General features: G+C 38.3%; 1 protein-coding gene across 1 annotated transcript in view; it reads right to left on the reverse strand.

The window, feature by feature from the left end:
- LOC149242386 (uncharacterized) overlaps window positions 1-22,414 on the reverse strand; it is a 164,844-nt gene that overhangs the window by 42,939 nt on the left and 99,491 nt on the right. Inside the window, exons 13-15 of the mRNA XM_089374230.1 lie at window positions 7,483-7,560; window positions 6,900-7,079; window positions 6,532-6,639 (exon numbers count right to left, since the gene is read on the reverse strand). Of these exons, the coding sequence (XP_089230356.1) occupies window positions 6,532-6,639; window positions 6,900-7,079; window positions 7,483-7,560 (366 nt within the window). The remainder of the gene's footprint in view (window positions 1-6,531; window positions 6,640-6,899; window positions 7,080-7,482; window positions 7,561-22,414) is intronic.

The raw sequence follows: 22,414 nt of genomic DNA on the forward strand, positions 1-22,414 counted from the left end.
CCTAGTTAGGGTTTTCCCAGGGTAAAATTTGGGTTTCATGTGTTTGGCTCTCTTCATGATCCTACTGTAAATTTTGTTTTTCTGTTGAGATTTCCTATGTATAATTTCTTAATGATGTATGTGGCACAAGATGAATTAGTTAAGAAATCATGGAAAGTAATTATCAGATTAAGAAATTACGAAAAATCAACAAACTTTAGGGTTGGCCCTCAAATTAACCTCATTGCCTCATGTGGGGTCCCAAGATCCAGTTGGGGCACCACAAAGGGGTCTCCATGGGTCTCCAACTGCTCAAAGTGGCCTCCTCTGCTCTAGCGTTGAGGGCTTCTCAGATTCAACAAGCCCTCCCTAGTCTCTTATGGTAAGATGATCCTCCTCTGAGCTTTGAATTAGCTACCATCCATCAATTGGTGCCAAGACCAACCTAGGGGCAACTTGGTTTCAACTATGTCATATTGAAGAATCATTTGGTCTGGTACAAAATCATCCAACGTCCTAGGTGGAGGAGGTCCCCTAGAACATGTGTCATCTGATGTTGTTGCTAGGAGGACCGAGAATCTCAACACTTCAACTATTTGTGCCAATATACTTCTCGAAAGGACCTTTATACCAATGGAGAAGGTGCCCAAGACCTGTGTTGTTGAACCACCTGACAAAAACAACATGAATTCTAGTGAAAGCAACTAATCATCAAGGACAAAGATCATTAGTGCATCTAAGTGACCCAAATTATTTAATACTTCAAACAAGTATCACCTTCCAAAATCAAGACCTTGATCTCGCAACGATGTTTTCTCCCTAGGTAGGGGTGGCTAAAGGTCAACACTATTCGCTGCTTCCAACTCCTAAAGGGAGGTAACATTTCCCTAGTCCATTCCATTAGTAGGTGTTAGTGAATAGAAATTATGGTAACAGACAGAAGAAGACTTCATGGCCAAGTGTCATGGTCAAAGGGGCCAGTTGATGGACGTGTCCACATCCTGAGTGTATAGAAGTGAGGAGGAAGCATTCATGGCTGCATGAACTCAGCCCTTGTTTTTCCACCCCACCCCTCTTGTGCCTCTTTTACTTCTTGATTTTTTTCTTGTATTACTACTTATAGCTCAAGGCTTAGAGCTTACTTTGAAAGATGTAGCAGTTGTCTTACCCTTTAATAACGAGATAGTTTTTTGCTCATCGAATTTGCAACATACAAGGGTTACTTCTTTTATCTGATGGAGGAATGAATGCTCAAGAATGAGGTGATGGCCATATGAGTGAGGTAGAGATCATGATAGGATTTTTCCCATGTGCTAATCTTTATCTCCCTGGCCATATTTTGTATTTTTCTTTTTCTTTCTTTAAATTTGTTGTGGCCATGATATGCTCCTTTTGCTTCTTTTAGCTACATCAACCTCCTGGGCTAAATTTTCGGGCCCTACCCAAGTATGGGGACATATAAGCGCCAAATCCCAAAAAACCAATGACAAGTTGAACTCAAAGAATGGAGGTGAGATATGGGCTTGTAATGTAAGATGGAAAGTGTTAAGAATGACATTTGGGAAGATGGAACTACATTATCTCAATCAACGCTTCTCAAGTAGTGTCCCTCCTATACCCACGAGTCCTTAAGGGATGTCCCCCAAGTAAGGTGAGAGAACAAAATCACGATCAAAGCCCATAATTCTTCCAGATCACCCCATAATCCATACTAAATGCCCAAGAACAAACAAGTATAAGCACCCGATTGCAAAATGACCAAAGTACCTTTTGAGAGGAAGCCCACCTTCATCATTGTGCTCATGTCAGATGGTTGAAAAGCAAATGGTAGATGCAAGTGTCAAAGATCTATGGCATATCATCAACTAATGGAGACTATCGAGCATTGTTGGCTATCCGGTTGATTAGCTAGTTGTCATGAATGGGAGAAAAGTTTTCTTCGATGGGGTTACCCATATTGGTGGGTAACAGGCTCGGTGCACTACTTTTTGGGATTAGAGGCGTGGTAGTAGCGAATAAAGAGATTCCTTGGGCAAGGCAAATATGTAGTTGAGATCTTGAGGAGATTCAGGATGGGGGATTGCAGACCCATGTGTACACTTATGATCACTAACCTACAGAAGTTGAGTACTTTTGAAAGTGAGTTAGTGGATCCCACATTATATAGGAAATTGAAAGGTTCCTTGATGTTTCTAATCAACACTAAGTTGGATAATTGTTTTGTTGTGAATACACTCAGTCAGTTCATGGTGGGGTTGAGACAAATTCAATGGGTGGTAGCAAAGCATGTGCTAAGTTACCTACGAGGTACGGTGGACTTTGGACTGAGATATGTCAGAGTTGGTGGAGTGGAGCTGCAAAGGTACACAGATTCTAATTGGGTTGGGAGTGTTGTGGACTAGAAAATCCACGTCTCGATGTTGTTTTAGCTTGGGATCAACCATGATCTCATGGTACAACAGGAAGCAGCAGTCGATGGCACTTCCATCAGTAGACGCAGAGTACATGGTAACAAGTATGGCAAGTTGTGAGGCAGTATGGCTTCGTAAGATGCTTGCAAGATTATTTGGTTTAGAGATTGGGCCAACAGTGATTCACTATGATAATCAGAGTTGCATTAAGCTCTCTGAAAACCCTGGATTTCATGACCAGTCCGAGCATATCAAGATTAGATATCACTTCATCAAAGACAAGGTCCAAAAAGGTGTTGTGAAATTGCAGTACATTTCCACAAAGGAGCAGGTCGTAGATATTCTCACCAAGCCTCTACTGAAAGGGAAGTTTGTTAAGTACCGAGATAAGTTGGGGCTTGTGGAGAATCCCTACCTTACTAGGAGGGAGTGTTGAAGCTTATAGTAGCTTCAAAAGGTCCTCTGCATAGGGTTGGTGTCTTAGCATGTGGAAGATAATTTATTGCCTCTTTAGATACTTGCTTGGTGGAGTAACTGTTTTATGTCGTTTTCCCAAGTCTAACTTAGGAAAAATACAATAATTAAAGTCAAGTAATTATTGTGGACTACTTAAGGGAGATCTTAACCATTGATTTGCAAGATCTTCTACAAGGGAGATTAGTGTTAGGGATATGGGCTTAATGAAGATTATAAAAAGAATCTTAGGGGTGAGGTGAAGACATGAGAGAAGATACAACAAGAGAATGATTTTCTCTAGTGCAAGTGGCTCTGTAGACTGAAGCGTAGACGAGGAGGACTTGAGGAGAATTCAACAGCATATCCAAGAGGTTGAATTGTTAGAGATTGCAAGGTTGAGTTGCTAAAGAGAGAGGGAAGTAGGTTTGATTGGAGAAGCCAATTTGCTAGGGTCAAATTCCCTGAGGCACTGTAGCAGCTTGAAGGTAGGGTGCAAGATTGGTTTGTTGGCAAATTGTTGGGTCGAAATTCTATAGGTTGAGTTCCTTTAGAGGTTGATTTCCATGATGGTGAATTCATCTAGTAGGGGCCGAGTTATAAGTTCCAATAAATGTATTTCCTTGTAATTCTTTGTGGGTAGAAAACCCTAATTTTCCAGATTAATGAATGATGGAGGATTGTTCTAGGTATTTATCTATTGCAAGGTGTGATTGATCTCTCCTAATTTTTATTTTCTGCTACATATATTTCTAGAGGTTAAAATACCAGTGATTTTATATTTCAGTAATTCAAAATTTATTTGGTTAATTAAATAAATTGTTGGGAATAAATAATTCTCGTGAGAAAATAAATCTGGGTTGGTATTAGTAGGATTTAACACAAAGTCACATGATCTCACTACGTTATGGTTTGTTTCAACAGCAGCAGCTTTATGCATATAAGAAGATCTACCAACCAAATTGTGGATTGGTTAACAAATCAAACCCTCACTTCCATGACATCTCAATACCTTTTCTCTGCAAGATCACCCCATGCCAAGGAGAGGATCGAAGAATAGGCTTTCAAAAGGAAAATGTTTTGTTGCCTGGAAGTCTTCACAAAGAAAGTTTACTAATCTTAGCCTCTTGTGTATGTGGAAGAGATAGCACCTCCATCAACAGATGCAAAACAGGCTCTGAAGCCATGAATTTCATGCTCAACATGTTTCTCAGCTACCAAAGTCAAAGACCCTATTTTTGCCAAGTTTTTGTCTGGGTCTATATCTGCATAACCAATAGACAATCGCGCAAATATAAGTAATCTCGTTGTGCTTTCTGATATATCTTGTATGTTGGAATGCCCCACTTGAATCAACTACAATAGTCTCTTTCTGAGATTTACTCTATTCAGCACAGGACGTATCAGAGCCATATTCAGCCTCTAGGCCATACTCCGTATAGATATTGGTTCCATATGAATCCGAGTGTCCAAGCAGAGAGAATGTATATGTTGACAAATCAATCAATCTAGACATGCATTAAACTAATCCTTTTTCAATCGAAAGTTAGGTCTGAGGTGTTTTCAACTGTCATGCTGCTGCATTCCACACCACTATTGTTATTCGATCTAACAATGAGTAATGAAGAGGATATTATATGATAAGAAGAGTAAGACATATTCTCCTTTAGATGAAAGCTCTAGTTTTGACCAATCTTTCATCCAGACCACTTTTGGTATGTCTTCAAACTTCAAAGTACATAATTGGAAGTGACAGTTTTAGTTTTCTGCATATGATAAAATTTTGTTCATTGACTATTTGATGTAAATGTGCTCTACATTGTTGCCTCAATAGTTCATACTTTTTGAGGTTTTACTGTGTTTGGCACAAGTTGTATCAGAGCCACATCCAATCCTTATCCACATGGATCCTGTTAAAAAATCAAAAAGGCATAAATATTTTCTCTTTGTTGATAATTACTTGTGATTTCCTTGAGTTATTATTATCTTTCTTATGTTCTTTTTATTTTAATTCATCAAGCAATTGCCAAAACCAAAAACGAAGATCAAGGACACCATATGTAGGCGCACACCAAGGGCAAAACCCCTATATAGGGGAAAACCCAGTCAAGAACTCTTCTTCCAGTAATTCAAATGAGATAGACCAAGACCGTAGACCAACAGACCTTCTTCCTCCACCAAGTCAGCCTTCCAAGATTATTTAGTAGTCTCTTCTTATCCAGCAACTTCAACCCAGCAACAATCCAGAAATTTCGGCTTCTCAGTGACAGAACTTTGACCCAGCTTCAGGACTGCAGTTTAATCTAGAAATTTCAACAACTTCAGTCTAGCAGCTTCACAGCTTTGACCTTGATGCAGCTTCAGAATTTCGTTGCACATCAAAGAGAGAGAGAGAGACCCAAAAACTTCGATTCTAGCTTCCTTCTTGAACTTCGCACCTTTTCTGCTTCCCAGCTACTCCAATTCGAACTTGTGTAAAACGTCCTCCAAATGAGCCAAGTTGTTGCTTATATATAGTCATCTTAGGTGATCGAATTCTTCTAATGAGGCTGACTTGGTGGAGAAGGCCTAATTGACCCAATTTACATTAAAATAATTTTCTTTCTTGACAAATAATCCCTAGAAGGGTTCTTTACATTGTGATATGGACAAGGACACTTAACATAAACCCTAGAAGTCTTCAATGGAGACTTTGACCTAAAAACAATTGACCCAAGCATGAAACCTATTCTTTAATAAGCCAATTTATTTAATAATACTAAAAAAAATATTTCTTTTGATACTGTTGAAGTCTTCGATTCTAGCTTCATTCTTGAACTTCACACCTTTTCTGCTTCCCAACTACTTCAATTCGAACTTGTGTAAGATGTCGTCCAAATGAGTCGAGTTGTTGCTTATATACAGTCATCTTAGGTGATTGAATTCTTCTAATGAGGCTGACGTGGTCAAGAAGGCCTAATTGACCCAATTTACATTAAAATAATTTTCTTTCTTGACAAATAATCCCAAGAAGGGTTCTTTACATTGTGACATGGACAAAGACACTTAACATAAACCCTAGAAGTCTTCAATGGAGACTTTGACCTAAAAACAATTGACCCAAGCATGAAACCTATTCTTTAATACACCAGTTTATTTAATAATACTAAAAAAAATTCCATGTGTCTGTTGAAAGGGGGAGTATCAGGTTTTAAGGAGACGAGATATACTGACAAATCTGGCAAACAATGATGACACTGAATTTTTTTCATGAAAAGTTATGTCTAGGATTAACAGATAGGCTGCAGTGCTTATTCTCATTTTTCATTCCCTCTGACTATGAGTAACGCAGATTTTTTAAAGGTGAAACTCTGGTCCAGATGATAGCTGTAACTTTGATCATTCACTAATTCACTCCACTTTTGGTACATGTTCAGAATATCTTAGTGGAAGGGACATGTTTAATTTTATGCTGAAATTGCAGGTCATTCTATCATGGCATTGTTAGACAGTTAGGGTACATAGAATAATCCTATAATGCAAATTATTCTACTATAGGCAATTTGCACAAAGTAAATAGCAAATTATACATACAAAAACTATCACTACAGTTAGGGTGCAGTGAATAATCCTATAATGCAAATTATTCAACCATAGGCAATTTGCAGAAAGAAAATAGAAAATTATACTTGGAAAAAGTATCACTTACATCATATCGAGTAGCCAGACCTTGGCGAAATATCCGGAGCAAACGATCTGTAACAGAAGTAGGCAATGAAAGGACAGCCACTTCATATGGATCTGCTACAGTTGGAACCTTGAATGCAACATCAAATAAGTTCAACATTAGAAATATATAGCAAGTTGTAAGCTCATACAAAGTTACAAGCAACACTTGCAGCGCTTCATGACTCCAAAGGTTGGTACACAGTCAAATATTTAAGATATAGCAAATCTTACTCTAAAATTATAATTTCCGTATACGGTTCACACCTCCGGAGGTTAGTAATAATCAAGATGATTAAATAAAAATGACTAGAGGGAAGCAATATTTTCATGTAGAAATATGATTCACACCTCTATAGGCTTGGCATCAAGACGGGGAACTTTTGCATGCATATTGGGGTAACCCAGTGCTTTGTAAGATGTAATATCTGTGGATTTCTTTGCTTGACCATCAGATTTATTAGCCGTCAACTTCTGGGATTCCTCACGACTACGCTTCTTAGCCTTATCTGCAGGCTTTGCAACTGTGACCTGATATTGAAACAAATCACAGACCAGATGAGTATCTTTAAAATAATCATTGATGTTAAATAAACATCTCAGTAAACAAAACACATATCCAATCACATGTTGAAGTCATTCCTACTAAATGATCTAAAAGTTGCATGGTAAATTCTGAATCCATCCTCTACAAATAATCATTTACCTCCTTTAAAGTAACAACATTGGAATGATATACTAGATTAGATCCACGTTAATTTTGGATCTATCACACACTGAGAGGGATCACATCCCCTGAGGTGCAAAACTTTCTGAGGGAATAAAGGCCTGAGGTTTTCACCTTCAAAGGCTTGATAATTGAACTGGGCTGTTAAATACCCCTCTCAACACAAAAAAAAAGTGCACTTCATTGATCATGTTAAAATTCTCCAACCTGTATCTTAAACTTTGGGCTTTTGTCTGGTCCTTCAATTGTTTTGTCATCCAGCTCTTTTATTGCCTTATCCAGTTCCTGTCTCAGAAGGGACAAATACCAGTCAGTCATAAGCCAAAAGTATATATAATAATTAGCCGAGAAAAAAATGAAATACATTAAGCTAACTTGTCTAGTTTGTTTTAATTAAAAAAACTGGGTCATGTAGACGACTATTTTTCACTCTACAAAGGAAATTGAGAACATGTTTTGACAATAAGTTTAGTTGCTTCTAAGTTGAGCCCTCACAAAGGTATGTTTTAACACTCTAAAATATCAAATGAATTTAGTACTGGAAGGAAATAAAGTTGATAGATAGGATGCTTGATACATGTTTACAGACTTGAACACCAACAAACTACTTCTAGATTGTAAAATCCAGTGTGGCAAAACCTGGCATCAGTAAAAAAATCAGTGAGGGTCCAGAAAACATCTACTCAGAAACATTGGTAAAAATTTTGGCAGAAATCAGCAAACTGCGGCAAACACTAAAAAATACAAAATATATTGTTTTTCAAAATTGGAAAAAATAAGCAACAATCAGAATAAAATCAGAAAAAAAATCGCAATTTTTCAGGCTGAAAATCGGATGGCCAAAAAAATCACGATTTTCTGGCACATTGCCAGAAAATCAGTGATGTTATCAACACTGGTAAAATCTGTTAAATGTTCATCAAGCCTCATGAGCATGGGAAAATGTTGGAAATACTGGGGGGGGGGGTGAATAAATATTTCTTTTTCTGACTATTGTTTTACCAGTTAAAACATTTATATTCAGAACACAAGATGAACAACAAGAATAAATGCTTTTATTAATATAATCTTTGCAGTAAAATAGATACAATATATAAGTGGTTGCAATCAGTTGCCAAGCACGAACTTGGACTTTTGTGACGCTCCAACCCCCAGAGCACCAACTCTATTTCGCCAAGGCAAACAATCTTGGACTTAGGAGCACCAACTCCCAAGGACTTCAATCCTTCCAGTTCCTAAGACTCCAATCCTTCTTACTTCTGAGGCACCAGCCCCAAGGACTCCAATCCTTCTTACTTTTGAGGCACCAGCCCCAAGGACTTCCAATCCTACTTACTTCTGAGGCACCAGCCCCAAGGGTTCCGACCCAATCTTGTCAAGGCACAATTGATAGTAATGTTCTGCTCTCAGAACTCTTCATTACTGAGTTATGTCTGTATACAGCTTCACTGTAGTCCCCGTGTTACATCATCAATGACAACCAATTTTCTTATGAAGGAGTCTTTACAACTCTTCATACTGTCCACACAGAGTCTCTAATAGCCTTCGTGCTCTCTGATAATGTCTTCACACAGCTTTAGTCAGTCTACTGTTAGCTGCACTAAGCTCTGCATAAAGAACAACTTTCTGTTCAAGCATTTGTTCTAATGTCACAGTGAATGCTTCAGCATGATTGCTTCTCTGCTGGCTACTTCTCCCTTCAAACAATGTTAGACAAAACTGTATTCACTACATCTCAGAGTTATTCTTCATACTCCATTGTATACCTGATTAATTCATCATTGGTTTGAATCTTTCACAGGGTGATACAATCAGCAAAGATGCTCATCCTTTGAGTTCCTCCTATCCTGTTGGTCCTTCGGCCCTTTCTTGTTCTACTGGACCTTCCTCCTACCTCTATTTCCTCCAGCTTATTTTAACAGCGTTCAACCACACTTTGTTCTCTGCTTTTCCTGTTTTATACGCTCCTAATGCCTCCGACTATCGGTTTCCTCTTTTTGTTGGCTCTTTGGTTTCCTCAACGCTCGCTTCAACTCCCTCTACACTGGCTTGTCCTTTGGCTTCCCTCTTCTCCATTGATTTGACTTTTCAGTTTTCTCTGCGCTGGCTTTCCATTCAGATTCCTGGCTTTTCGATTGCTGTGTGTTAAAAACTGTAACAGAGCCCCGTTTTTTCAATGATAACAGGCATATACAGAGACAGCATTGTTTAATGGACATGCCACGTCCCAATCCCAATCGCAATCGGCTTTAGTTCAGCCTCCTGAACTATCAGGAGCATTCCTTAATGTATTTTTGCCTCCAAACCCTGCGCAACGCAAATATTCAAATACACAGGAAATATGAGAAAAAAGGCGAAAACGTTAAAGGACAAACTTCAAGAATTATTACACCCGCATCTATACTGTATTGGGTCCGAAGTGAAATTGCAATCGGCGCTTGTAGGAGGACATCCCTTTGTGTATCATTACGATGGGCGGATACGATACATTATTAACCCATAGCACAATGTTGCAGCATATATATGTATCGCAATCGGGGGTTGCCCTTGGCAGAGGTCTAATGCGATATCGCTAATCGCTATCGGCGATTGCAATGGGCCGCTTAACACTTTATAACTCCCGCTCCCGAAGTGCCGATGCGATATACATCGGCAATCGCAAATCACAAAGGTTCAAATCTAAACCTTAACCTTATAGCGATGCGATAATGTGTGCCGAACCCAATAAAGACTCAACACTCCCATGCATAAAATTTCAAGTCCGCTTTCCCGAATCCGCTAAGTGTTTAGCGTGATTTCTCTGTGTAAATGGCATTTGGCGATAAACAAGTAAATACACAGGAGTGATGCAATAAGGTTCTACGAGCCCGAAGTTAAAACTTCCGCCTCCGATAGTGTATTTACAATACACCCAAGTCTTCTACCTCCAATAGTGTATTTACAATACACCCAAGTCTTCCGCCTCCGATAGAGTATTCTTTGGAATTCTTGCTCCGATAACTCTGTCTACTTCCTCCGATGGCTCCGATAGCTCTGATTTCTTCCTCCAATGGCTTTGTCTGCTCTTTGCTTTGTTTGCTCCTCTGATGGCTCTGTCTGCTTCCTTGTATACCATTTGCTCCTCCAATATATTTTATTATGGCATATATATATGGCTCCGGTTGTCGCTCCTCTTGCTCCAATGTGGCTCCTCTGGCTTGGCAATGTCTTTCAAAGTCCTCCTCTGATACCTTCATACCTTGATGGCTTCTGCCTTTTCTGATATGCCTCTCTTGCTCTGATATTCTACAGTATGCCTCTCTTGTTGACTCCTCCGTTAACAGACTCTTGCTTATGGCTTGGCTATCCTGATGGCCTTGCTCCTATCTCTTCATGGATCTGCTCTGCTTCCCCTTGACTTCATATCATCATCTAGTATCTAGAATATTGCCATATTGACATCAATAACAACCTAGGTCAACAGAAAATTCAAAATTCCACTCGAGCTTTGAATGTTGGATAGCTTTTAATCACCTTATGGCAATACCCAAAACACATAAGACCCAAGGCAACAATCTGTACAAAAATGGAAACTTGCTTCAACTTAGCATGTGGACATTGAAGACAATCAACTTTGCAACAAACAATCAGCAAAAAAAAATGAAAAGCCAAAGAAAAGATTCCAGATTAGTTCCACTCTGGAATCCATAACCATACCCTTTCTTCTGGTATCAACACTGGTAAAATCTGTGAAATGTTCATCATGCCTCGTGAACATGGAAAAATTCAAAACTCCACTTAAGGTTTGAATGTGGGATAACTTTCAATCAACTTTTGGCAATACACAAAACACATAAGACGAAAGGCATACAAAAACATTAACATGTTTCAGCTTAGAATGTGGGCAATGAAGGCAAGTTGCTTTGCAACAAACAATCAACAAAAAATGAAAAGCCAAAAAAAAGGTTCCTGATCAATTCCACTTCGGAATCCATAAACATACCCTTTGTTCTAGAAGCCATAACTTCACACTAAGTCACCACATTTGTGTTCATGTTTGAGTTCAGCAACTTTGAAATTCAAAAAATGTTCGACACTTAAAATTTTGGCGATAAAGTTTGGCATTAAATTCATCGTGTTGAAAATAAGGGTACCAAGGAGGTGTTTCCTAGAGTATTTATCCTTTTGGCCTAAGAAGACATTAATGACCCTTTCATCCACTGACATTATGGGTTTAATTAATGTCATGGAGCTAAGTTACTTTTTATGGGAGATGTACCTTGTACTTTCATTTAATAAAGTCATGTGTTTTTAAAAGTGACTTTATGGGAAAAATAATAAGTACACTTCATATTATTAAAGTGAATTTTTACGTTTTAAAAGTGACTTTATTAAGGAGGCTAACCCAAGAACGAAGAGCAAAAGAACTGCTCATAAGAAAAAAAAATGGATGTCGATGAGATGGTTGGAAGAAGCGCCGACAAGGCCATCACTAGAGATATCAAGGATAGCATCGTGCATCTACCCTACCAGATCATCATGTGGATGCTGAAGATCAGCGGGGAGGCGAGCCCCTAGTTGGAAACTTTGAACAATCACACAGGAAGACAATACTGGGAATTTGATCCAGATGCGGGCACGCCTAAGGAACGCCTCGTTGTAGAAAATGCTCGTGCCGAGTTTTATAAAAATAGATTTCTCTACCGCCACAGTCGTGATCTTCTCCTTAGGTTCTAACACTCGGCGAAAGAAAGGCTTAAAGCTCTGCAGATCCATTTATGGGAGGAGAGATGGGTGGCAGACAATGGTTTTTCTTCCATTGGGACAACCTACGAATCTGCACAATGGACATGCAGTGGTCAAGAGTTGCATGCAAAGCAAAAGGACATCTCCAGCAGCAAAGCGCAAAGTTTGATGGAACGAGTTGAGACCGAGACTAACACGGTCCCATACAACCCGAGGTTTTATATCCAATCATCAAAAGCAGAGCAAACCAACACGAGTTTAAATAGGGGACCAAAATCCAGAGGCGGCAGCAGAGGGGCAAACCCAGATCCGGAGGATTTGTATCAGGTTTTTATCAAAACTATTTCTGGGAAATCGATAATGTTATGGGTCCGGAGTATGGATCAAGTGACAGATCTGAAGCAAAATGCCCAAAATGTCACAGGTATTTCTGCTTCATTACAAAGTTGATTTTTTCCAGGAAAGTGTTGCAGGAAGAAATCTCTTTGAAAGACTACGGTATTCAAAGGAACTCTACCATCATCCAAAACTTACGGCTACAAGGAGGTGCCCCAGGAGCAAGCACATCAACCAAATCAACACCAACAGACAAGGGTTAGACTTCTTTCAAAGATGTAATAAGAGGGAAAGCTGGCACTCAGGACAAACAAATCCCAAATCTAACAATTCCAGGTCCCTACATAGGAGAAAAGATGGAAAAAGCTCTAGATCTGTCCATGGAATTACCAAAAGTAAGTGGTCTCTTCAATACTTTACAAGCAAAAGCTATCATTTGTCGATTTAAGGGTTTCTGGACCAAATCTGAAGATTTGAGTGGATCTACCTCAACTAGACCAGAGATTGTGACATTTATCTGTGTGTAAAAGGTTTTTTTGTGGTTCAGTTTGATACCCAAAAAGATGACAATCATGTCATACATGACGGACTATGGTTCTGAGGAAGGGCGGGTCTCTTCATAACCCCATGGTTCCCTGGTTTTGATGCAAACTCAATGGTGGTTTCAAAAATGTCAGTTTGGGTAAGGCTACATAATCTCCCACTGCCTTTTTGGCACCATCTGGTCCTAGAAGGCATCGGAGACTATTAATTTTATATAACAATGGTATGTTCTATGCTTAAGAGAAATTTACTTCAATTTTCTTACTAGCCCAATATCAATTTCCAAATTAGCAATCACATGAACATGACAGTAAATGCAGATAGAACATAAATAAAAACGGTAGAAGACAAGCCAAAACAAGAGGACACAATATTTGGCGGATGCCAGGGAAAAACCCCAATGTGGGGAAACCCTTTGATCAAGTCTTCTTATTATTCTTCAAAAGTTCAATAAAGAGAGTACAATATGCAAGATTCACTTGCCCAATCAAAGTCAAATATGTCCAGACAAACAGCGGCCACAGGAAGCCCTAACTAGAAAGTCAACGATGGTCAACAAGGTAGAATTTATCCTCCAAAACAGCTCGTTCAAACCCATTCAACTTGTCCTCCAACAGTTATCTGAATCGGCCCAAAACAATCCCAAAAAACTCAGTCAAACTTGATCAATGCAAAGTCAAACCTACGGTCAAACCCTCATAAAGTCAACGCTGGTCAAACAGCTCGAATTGCCTCGAATTTTGTGCCCCAAAATGCAGCCTGCCCAAACAGAAATATCCTCAAGAAAAACACAGTCAAATCAAGTCAACAGCTGCCCGACCAATGTTGGTCAAACCCTCCGGCAATTCGGTCAATGCCCAAATAAAAAATTACAGTGTTCTTCTTCGCACGTGTGGAGAGAGACGCTGCCCAGAAATCTATACCCAATCAGTTGAGGAGTGATAGATGTGTGTTAAGATGAGTGTCCAAATGAGGAAGAGGCTCCTTCTATTTATATGCAATGTTGAGGATGAAAAGACATGTCTTGTGGGCTTGTGAGCCTACATTAGTTTGCTCGCCGACCTTGACAATTTGTCCATAATAGAAATAAATTCATAATTCCATTTGTACATCAAAATGAGAAGATCTTTAGATCAACCCTACACCTCTTGGAAAGAAGAATCCAATAAAAATATTAGTTGCATCATATGAGCTGTCCAAGGTGGAGTTTTTCCCTAATTGCCAAATTTAACAGAAAGTCTCTAAGAAGATTCCTAAAGCAAGATCGAGAAAGAATGGACAAAGTGATCTTCACTTTTCCCCAAATTTGTGTGGAGATGGACTTAAGCAAAGGCCTTCCGAAATGTATTCATCTGACACAAAGATTTTAAGTGGACACAATGGTTAGATTTTGAAAACATTTCCTTTAGATGTCGAGTTTGCCACCAAACAGGGCACTTGCAAAACACATGCAAACAAGCAAAGAAAAAACAAAAGAAGAGACCGCAAAAACCAAAAGGATGGCAATTCCTAGAACCCCCATCGTCAGATGATGAGGATGAAGAAATGGATGAAACCTAGCAACAATTGGAGACAGAAAAGCAGCAAGGCTCCCAAGAGGAGTGAGAAGAAAAGGTGGAATAACAGAACAAGCAAGCAGAGAATCCAAATAACTCAACAGTTGTTCCAAACATTGAAAACCCATCAGAGGAAAAAAACAACAATCAAGGCACAGGTGGAATTAAGCATCTCATGTATCTGAAAGTTCTGACTCAAATAAAGAAGTTCCAAACATCTACAGAAATAATGAACTGACAACTGTCTCTACTACTCTATCACTTGGGGTCTGGCAAAAAGTCCTAAAGAAAAAAAGGCAAAAAAGAGAAGTCCAGTTTATCTGGCAATCTATAATTTTATTTTTTATTTCTATTTTTTGGTAGCGTTGCTACTATGTGTGTATCTTCTACGCACATGGGTCCCTCAGGACAATTCCTAAATGTTTTATGCAACTACACAATGTAACTTTTCATTTTTATTAATAGAAAGTTACTGATTTTTTCTTTGGAAAAAAAATGAATTTATTAAAAAAATAATAAGTACAATTTATATTATTAAAGTGACTTTTATGTTTTAAAAGTGTCGTTATAAGAGAAAAAGTGCACATGGTACAAAACATAAAAAAATACTAGGGGGCTCATTAATTGAGGGGGCCCACAAAAGGGAGGGGGTCAAGAGAGAGAATGATCTACCCTTGATCTAATGAGCTGAGATTTAATCTCAACTATTAGATCTAACGGTTAGTGTTCCCCTCACTAAAGGAAGACAAAAAGGGAAAAGGAAGCAATTTACTCTCAGTGTTCTCATAAGATTTGAGAGGAGAGTGAGAAGAACAACTTTGCAGGTCTAAGGAAGAGTTTGCAAGGCTGAGAAGAAGGAAATTGAACACGATAGTTTAGCCCGAAATTTCAGGATCAAGCTAGCATGCATCCCAAGAATTTCGAATTTCTTGGGTTTCCAGGCCAAGTTTAAGCTCGGAAGACAGTGTTGGACTAGGGCCGAATTTCAGAGAGTAACCAGGCCAAGTTACAGAGAGTTTCCAGGTTGAGTAAGAGCTGAGAGACAACAAGAAAATCGTGGCCTATCCCTGCTTTTTTCTAGGTTTAACAAGGAGAAGTTCGAGGCTCCTTCAACACTAATTTCGAGGCATCTCGGCGAATATTTCAAGGCTGTGAGAGGGTAGAAATTTATGGGTTATATTCTACTCTTCTAGCACAAAAATCAAAGCATTGTTGGGTGTTTCTATGCACATAAATCTATGCATTTATCAGTCAGAGTTTATGACTGTGTGGAGGTTCAGATTTCAATGTAACCTAGCAGTGTCTTCTTCAAGTTAAAAAGGTAGATAAATTGATTTTGCTCTGTTTTACTAATTTCCTTAAGAAGCAAATAAAATCATCCTTTAGAAATGGTTTTCCCATTGTGGGTTTTTCCAGGGTCTTGGACCAAAAATATTGTGTTCATTTTCTGAGTGTGCTTCCTTGTATATTTTCTCTCATATCGATTGAAAAGTGAAAAATAGTGGAGTAGTCTTCTGTTTCAAGTTGAATGCAAATTAATTTCTATGTCAGTCATATGTCATGATAGGATTTGGGCATTAAACCTTTGCGAAAAAAACTTGGAACTGGGTGGGCTACAGCATTCTCAATTTGTTTACACCGTCAGAGCCTGAGAGAAGTCGGATCTGAAGATTTTGCATCAGTTGATAGAAGACCAGCAAGTAAACTTCTATGGTATCAATGAATAACAGTCACTAAACCTCAGTCATAAACCCAAAGTCTTGTTTGTTGAGGGAGGAAGATTGCCTAGTAACAAATTTGCTCCTATTTGTTGGTTGTGAGGGTCACGGCTATTGATTTGAGAGTGGAGTAGTGTTGCGAAAATCGTGATTTAATCGCGATTTTTTGACTCAACCGATATTATTGCCCGATTTTTACAAAGTTATTTTTTCGAAAAACTCGCTAGAAAAATCGTGATTTTCTCCAAAAACTCACGATTTGAACGGAAAAAATAGCAACCCTCCGGGACAGCGCGTTTTATAAGCAAATTGATGAGTTTTATTTGTCATTTTTAGCAGGCAGTGGGCTTGTTTGAGAGCTGAGGAGGAGAGGAAGGCGTCTACTAGGGCAGAGGAGGAGAAAAACAGGAGATATTAGCATCCCAAGGACAAGAACTTCGTGTTTGGACCAAATTTCTTTGGCAAACCATGGTTTCCAGGTATGGGCACCAAATTTGACCATTTTGTTTGCGTTTTTTTTCTTGTTTTTGCTTGGGTTTCTATAACCCATTGATTTTCAATGATTTTTGAGTGGATCTGATGGTGTTTTTTTTCATTTTTGTTGCATAGAGTGGAGAGGGTTCATTTTGGTCAAAAATGCAAAAACTTGATTGTTAGATTTATTAATTTACCTTTTTCTTGTGCTCTATTTTTTTGCATCATTTTTTATTGGGTTTGAATGTGCACTTTTTCTATTATTGTTGGATTGAGTTGAGGTTTTTTTTGTAGTCAAAAATTCAATGTGTTGTGTCATGTATGTAAATTTTTTTTTTAACTTGCAACTATTATTGTGCCATAGGTTCAACTTCAAACTTCATCTTACATTAAAACTCAAGAGTTCAACCAAATTACAAACATGCCAAGAAAATTGGACCCTCTGTGGGAATTTGGTGAACCTGATGGAGGGTCTAACAGTATAAACTTGTCTTGCAAGTTGTGTGGGCGCGACCCCCCGGGACAGCGCGTTTTATAAGCAAATTGATGAGTTTTATTTCTCATTTTTAGCAGACAACAGACTCGTTTGAGAGCTGAGGAGGAGAGGAAGGCGTCTACTAGGGCAGATGAGGAGAAAAACAAGAGATTTTAGCATCCCAAGCAAGAGAACTTCGTGTTTGAACCAAATTTCTTCGCCAAACCGTGATTTCCAGGTATGGGCACCAAATTTGGCCATTTTGTTTTCGTTTTTTCTTGTTTTTGCTTGGGTTTCTATAACGCATTGACTATCAATGATTTTTGAGTGGATTTGATGGTGTTTTTTTTCATTTTTGTTGCATAGAGTGGAGAAGGCTCATTTTGGTCAAAAATGCAAAAACTTGATTTTTAGATTTATTAGTTTACTTTTTTCTTGTGCTCCATTTTTTTGCATCATTTTTTATTGGGTTTGAATGTGCATTTTTCTATTATTGTTGGATTGAGTTGAGATTTTTTTTTGGTCAAAAATTCAATGTGTTGTGTCATGTATGTAATTTTTTTTTTAACTTGCAATTATTATTGTGCCATAGGTTCAACTTCAAACTTCATCTTACATTTCAAGAGTTCAACCAAATTACAAACATGCCAAGAAAATTTGACCCTCTGTGGAAATTTGGTGAACCTGATGGAGGGTCTAACAAAATAAACTTGTCTTGCAAGTTGTCTGGAAACGACCCTCTGGGACAGCGCGTTTTATAAGAAAATTGATGAGTTTTATTTCTCATTTTTAGCAGACAGCAGACTTGTTTGAGCGCTGAGGAGGAGAGGAAGGCATCTACTAGGGCAAAGGAGGAGAAAAACATGAGATTTTAGCATCCCAAGCAAGAGAATTTCGTGTTTCAACCAAATTTCTTCGCCAAACCGTGGCTTCTAGGTATGGGCACCAAATTTGGCCATTTTGTTTTGGTTTTTTTTCGTTTTCGTTTAGGTTTCTATAACCCATTGATTATCAATGATTTTTGAGTGGATTTGGTGTTTTTTTCATTTTTGTTGCATAGAGTGGAGAGGGTTCATTTTTTCTATTATTGTTGGATTGAGTTGAGGTTTTTCTTTTGTTTGTCAAAAAATTCAATGTGTTGTGTCATGTATGTAATTTATTTTTATTTTTTTTAACTTGCAATTATTATTGTGCCATAGGTTCAACTTCAAACTTCATCCTACATTAAAACTCAAGAGTTCAACCAAGTTACAAACATGCCAAGGAAATTGGACCCTCTGTGGGAATTTGGTGAACCTGATGGAGGGTTTGATAGAATAAACTTTTATTACATGTTGTGTGGGCAGCATATGTCAGGGAGGGTTTATGGATTAAAGTATCACCTTGCACAAATCCCTAGACGTGGTGTAGAGCCTTGCACCAATACAAATTCGTAAATCATCCGAAGAGCCATGAAATCATTGGGAAAATTAGAGCAAGACAAAATGACCAAAGCATATCTAAAGAAGCAACTAGCAAAGAGTGTGTTAGGATGCGAATATGGAAGTGGCACTGGTTCGACTTTAGCATCAATGTCTACAACCAACCCGGTAGCTACCTCATCATTTTTTGTTCCTAGAACCACGGCTGGTTCACAACCATCTATTACTTCAATGCTTAAAAAAAAGGAGAAAGAACAAGCTGACAAGTTGTTGGGCAAGTTTCTCCTTTGGAGTGATATTCCTTTCAGCGTTGCAAGGAATAATCCATCTTTCCAGTTTGTTGTTGATGCTATTGCAATTGTTGGCCCACGGTACAAAATCTCTTCTTATGATGACTTTAGAGGTCGCATTCTTCAAAATGAAAAGGTTGACTGCACCAAAATATTGGAGGAGTTTAGGGCATCGTGGGCACAAACAGGATGCACTATGATGTCAGAGGGTTGGACCGACGAAAAGGGGAGAACCCTTATAAACTTCTTGGTTAATTGTCCCAAGGGGACAATGTTTATAAAATCTGTTGATGCATCTTCACATATCAAAGATGCAAAATTATTATGTGATTTGTTGGATGTGTTTATTTTGGAGGTGGATGCAGAACATGTTATCCAAGTCATAACGGACAATGCTGCAAATTACGTTGTTGCTGGCAAGATTCTTATGGAGAGGCATCCTACTTTATTTTGGACACCTTGTGTTGCACATTGTATTGATTTGATGTTGAAGGACCTAAGAAAAATTTCCTTTGTCAAAGATATTGTTGACTCATCAAAAAGCATTACAAAACTTATATATAATCATGCATCTGTGATTTGCTTGATGAGAAAATTCACCAACAACAAGGAGTTAGTGCGCCCCGCCATTACACAGTTTGCCACTAGTTTCATATCTGTTCAATCCCTCTTGAATTCTATGTGAGATGTGAAGAAAATGTTTCTTTCAGATGAGTTGTGTGCTTTGACATTTAGCCGCAAAACAGAGGGAGAGGCCATATGCAAATTAGTTTCATACCAAGAAAACTTTTGGGCAAGTGTGCAGAAGGTGTGTAGTGTTATTGAACCTATGGTAAAGGTTCTTCAATTAGTTGATGGTGAAAAGCCCGCAATGGGCTATTTGTATGAAGCCATGGACAAGGCCAAAGAATCCATTCGGGGCTACTATGATGATAAGGGAGATGAGGTGAGGGGTTTCAAAAACAACTATTCCTATGGGAAGTGATTGATGAACTCGTCCCATTCATGTTGCAGGGATCTACTTGAACCCCGCATTTTCTTACCCATTTTGGTTCTTATTTGATGCTGAGAACATGGACAGATTCTTAACTTATGTTCAGAGGATGGTGCGATCTCCAGCAGAACGTGCAGAAATCTCCAAAGAAATGGATATATACAGTATGGCACGTGGCACATTTAGCTTTGAGACGGATGTGGTTGATAAGAAGACTAAAATGCCACAGATTTTTTAGTTTGTTTCAAATTTCATTGTCTCTTCAGCTTCATAACTTCATACTTTGCTTCAACTTTCAAATTTCATTTTTTTTCTTTTGTTTATCTTATTTGTAATTTTGTTGTAGATGCATGGTGGCTTGCTATGTTGCCAGAGTACCCCATCAGCGAAAGCTTGCCATTCGAATCCTCAACCAAACATGTAGCTCCTCAAGATGCGAGCGCCACTGGAGTGTATTTGAAAAAATACACAACAAGAAGTACAACAGGTTAAACTTAAAACTTAAAATATTCCAAATTTCCAATTAATTTTTTGAATGCATTAAATAATATTTTTTTTATAATCTTTGTACAGGTTGGAGTCCCAACGACTTAATGACATGGTCTACGTCTACTACAATCTTCGATTGTGGGTGAGGCAACTTGAGACGATACTTGATATGGAGGCCATCTCATTAGATGGGATTGACACCACTACTGCATGGAGGGATGAGGCCGAGAGGCCTCTCACAGAGTCTGTCGATAATTGGTTAGAGCAGGAGGTAGTGGAAGGCATAGAGGGGGGGGAGGAGTAGGAGGAGGAGCAACAGGGGGAGGAGGTGACATGACCTACCCAGGCTACGCCTGCCACCAGTAGAGGACATGGTCTACCTCCTGTAGCTCCTAGTTCTTCAGCTTCTAGAGCACAGCAGAGTCCACTGCCAACTCCACAGGCATCTACATCTAGAGGGAAAGGGAAAGCTATTGCATTTTCTCGCAAGAGAGGCAGTGGAAATCAGTGGTATTAGTTATTTGGTTCATTTCATTGTATATGACATTATAACTCATGATATGAGATACACTATTATACTTATTGTTGATATTTTGAGGCGGAGTTGGGACTCAGGAGTTGGGACTTACTATTCAAGACATGATTCACTGTTATGTGTGATGTAGCACTAGAAATGATATTACACGTCTTATATATTAGTTTTTTTATCATATTTATGTGTCAATGTATTTATTTTATGTTGTAGATGCTTTAGATATTAAAAATTTGAAAAAAAAAAAAAAGAATATTTTTGTATTTTACGATTTTTATCGATTTTTTCCAGATTTTAACAATTTTTTCCGATTTTTTCCCCTTGCCGATTTAATCCGATCGCGATTTTCACAACATTGGAGTGGAGGCCCCTGGAAGGAGAGGATGATTTTTTTACTGGAAGAAGTTCAAGTGTGGGACATAGTGGAGGCTCCTGTGCAACCTCCTACTAATCCAGCTCATTTGGTGGACTTCAACTGGAGGAATGTCAAGGCAAGGAGAATCATCCGTGATGACATCAATTGTAAAATCCACACTTAAAAATCACCCCAAGTTATCACTACAATTTTTGGGTTTTGATTGAGTTTTACGTGAGGCATTTCTTTAAATAGTTTGTTTACTATAAGTTGTAGGTGCATTTTTCTTCAAATTAGCACAAGTAGTCTAACCCAGAACTTGATAAATGATTTCAGATAGCAATATATTGTTATTAAAACAGCCAACAAAGGATTACACCACTGATATGCACCATATAACAAGAAAGTGAACACCTTTCATTAATGCAAACAACCCATAAATGATAACAGCAGTTACTGTATTGACACACAGTCATGAAAATAAATGCTACAGGACACACAACTCATATTGAGACCTGATAATTACTCCAGCAAGCTGACCTAGTATATACCCTGTCCAAGAAGTTCCAACTCATGGTCTGCTTCAACAAAGGTGTTCCAGAGGTTCATAGAAACTACAAGAGGACATTCAACCTCATTTTTTATGTGTAACCAACGAACAAGATATGGAGATACACTGCCTTCACCAACATACCTTTTTGAAATAGAATACATGGATTCGTTGGGTTGTATTATAATTTATATATATATTTTTTATATTTTATAAATTATAATATATATAAATTTTGAAATCTTACAACTTACATGTTAACAATTGTTTAAGTTGAAACCTAACAATATGCATGTTGACAATTGTCTAAGTTGAAACTTGAAACCTAACAATCTAATAATCATCTATGACACTGGCTAGCAAACTAAAATCCTTTTAAAATACACACACTTCGTTATTAAGTTGAAACACAATGCTATTAAGGCCTATAATAAAGTTAATGACAGGGATGACATATTCATGTCAAAAAAGATTATTTGACTCCTATCAGTCAAAGAATACCTATAGATGAAGCTGACCTTCAAGAAATTCATTATTATCAGTCCCTCAGAGAATGTTTCCAGATAACATAATGTCATCCCGCTACCAATCCTTTCATGAAAAACACTTTAGCTTATATATTTAGTGGACCTACTAACTACATCCCAATAAACTATGAAGGCTGAGAAAAGGGTTTGCACT

Source organism: Pinus tabuliformis, chromosome 8, assembly GCF_031772625.1.
Source record: "Pinus tabuliformis cultivar Carrire ecotype Pingquan chromosome 8, CPIR1, whole genome shotgun sequence".
NCBI lineage: Eukaryota > Viridiplantae > Streptophyta > Pinopsida > Pinales > Pinaceae > Pinus > Pinus tabuliformis.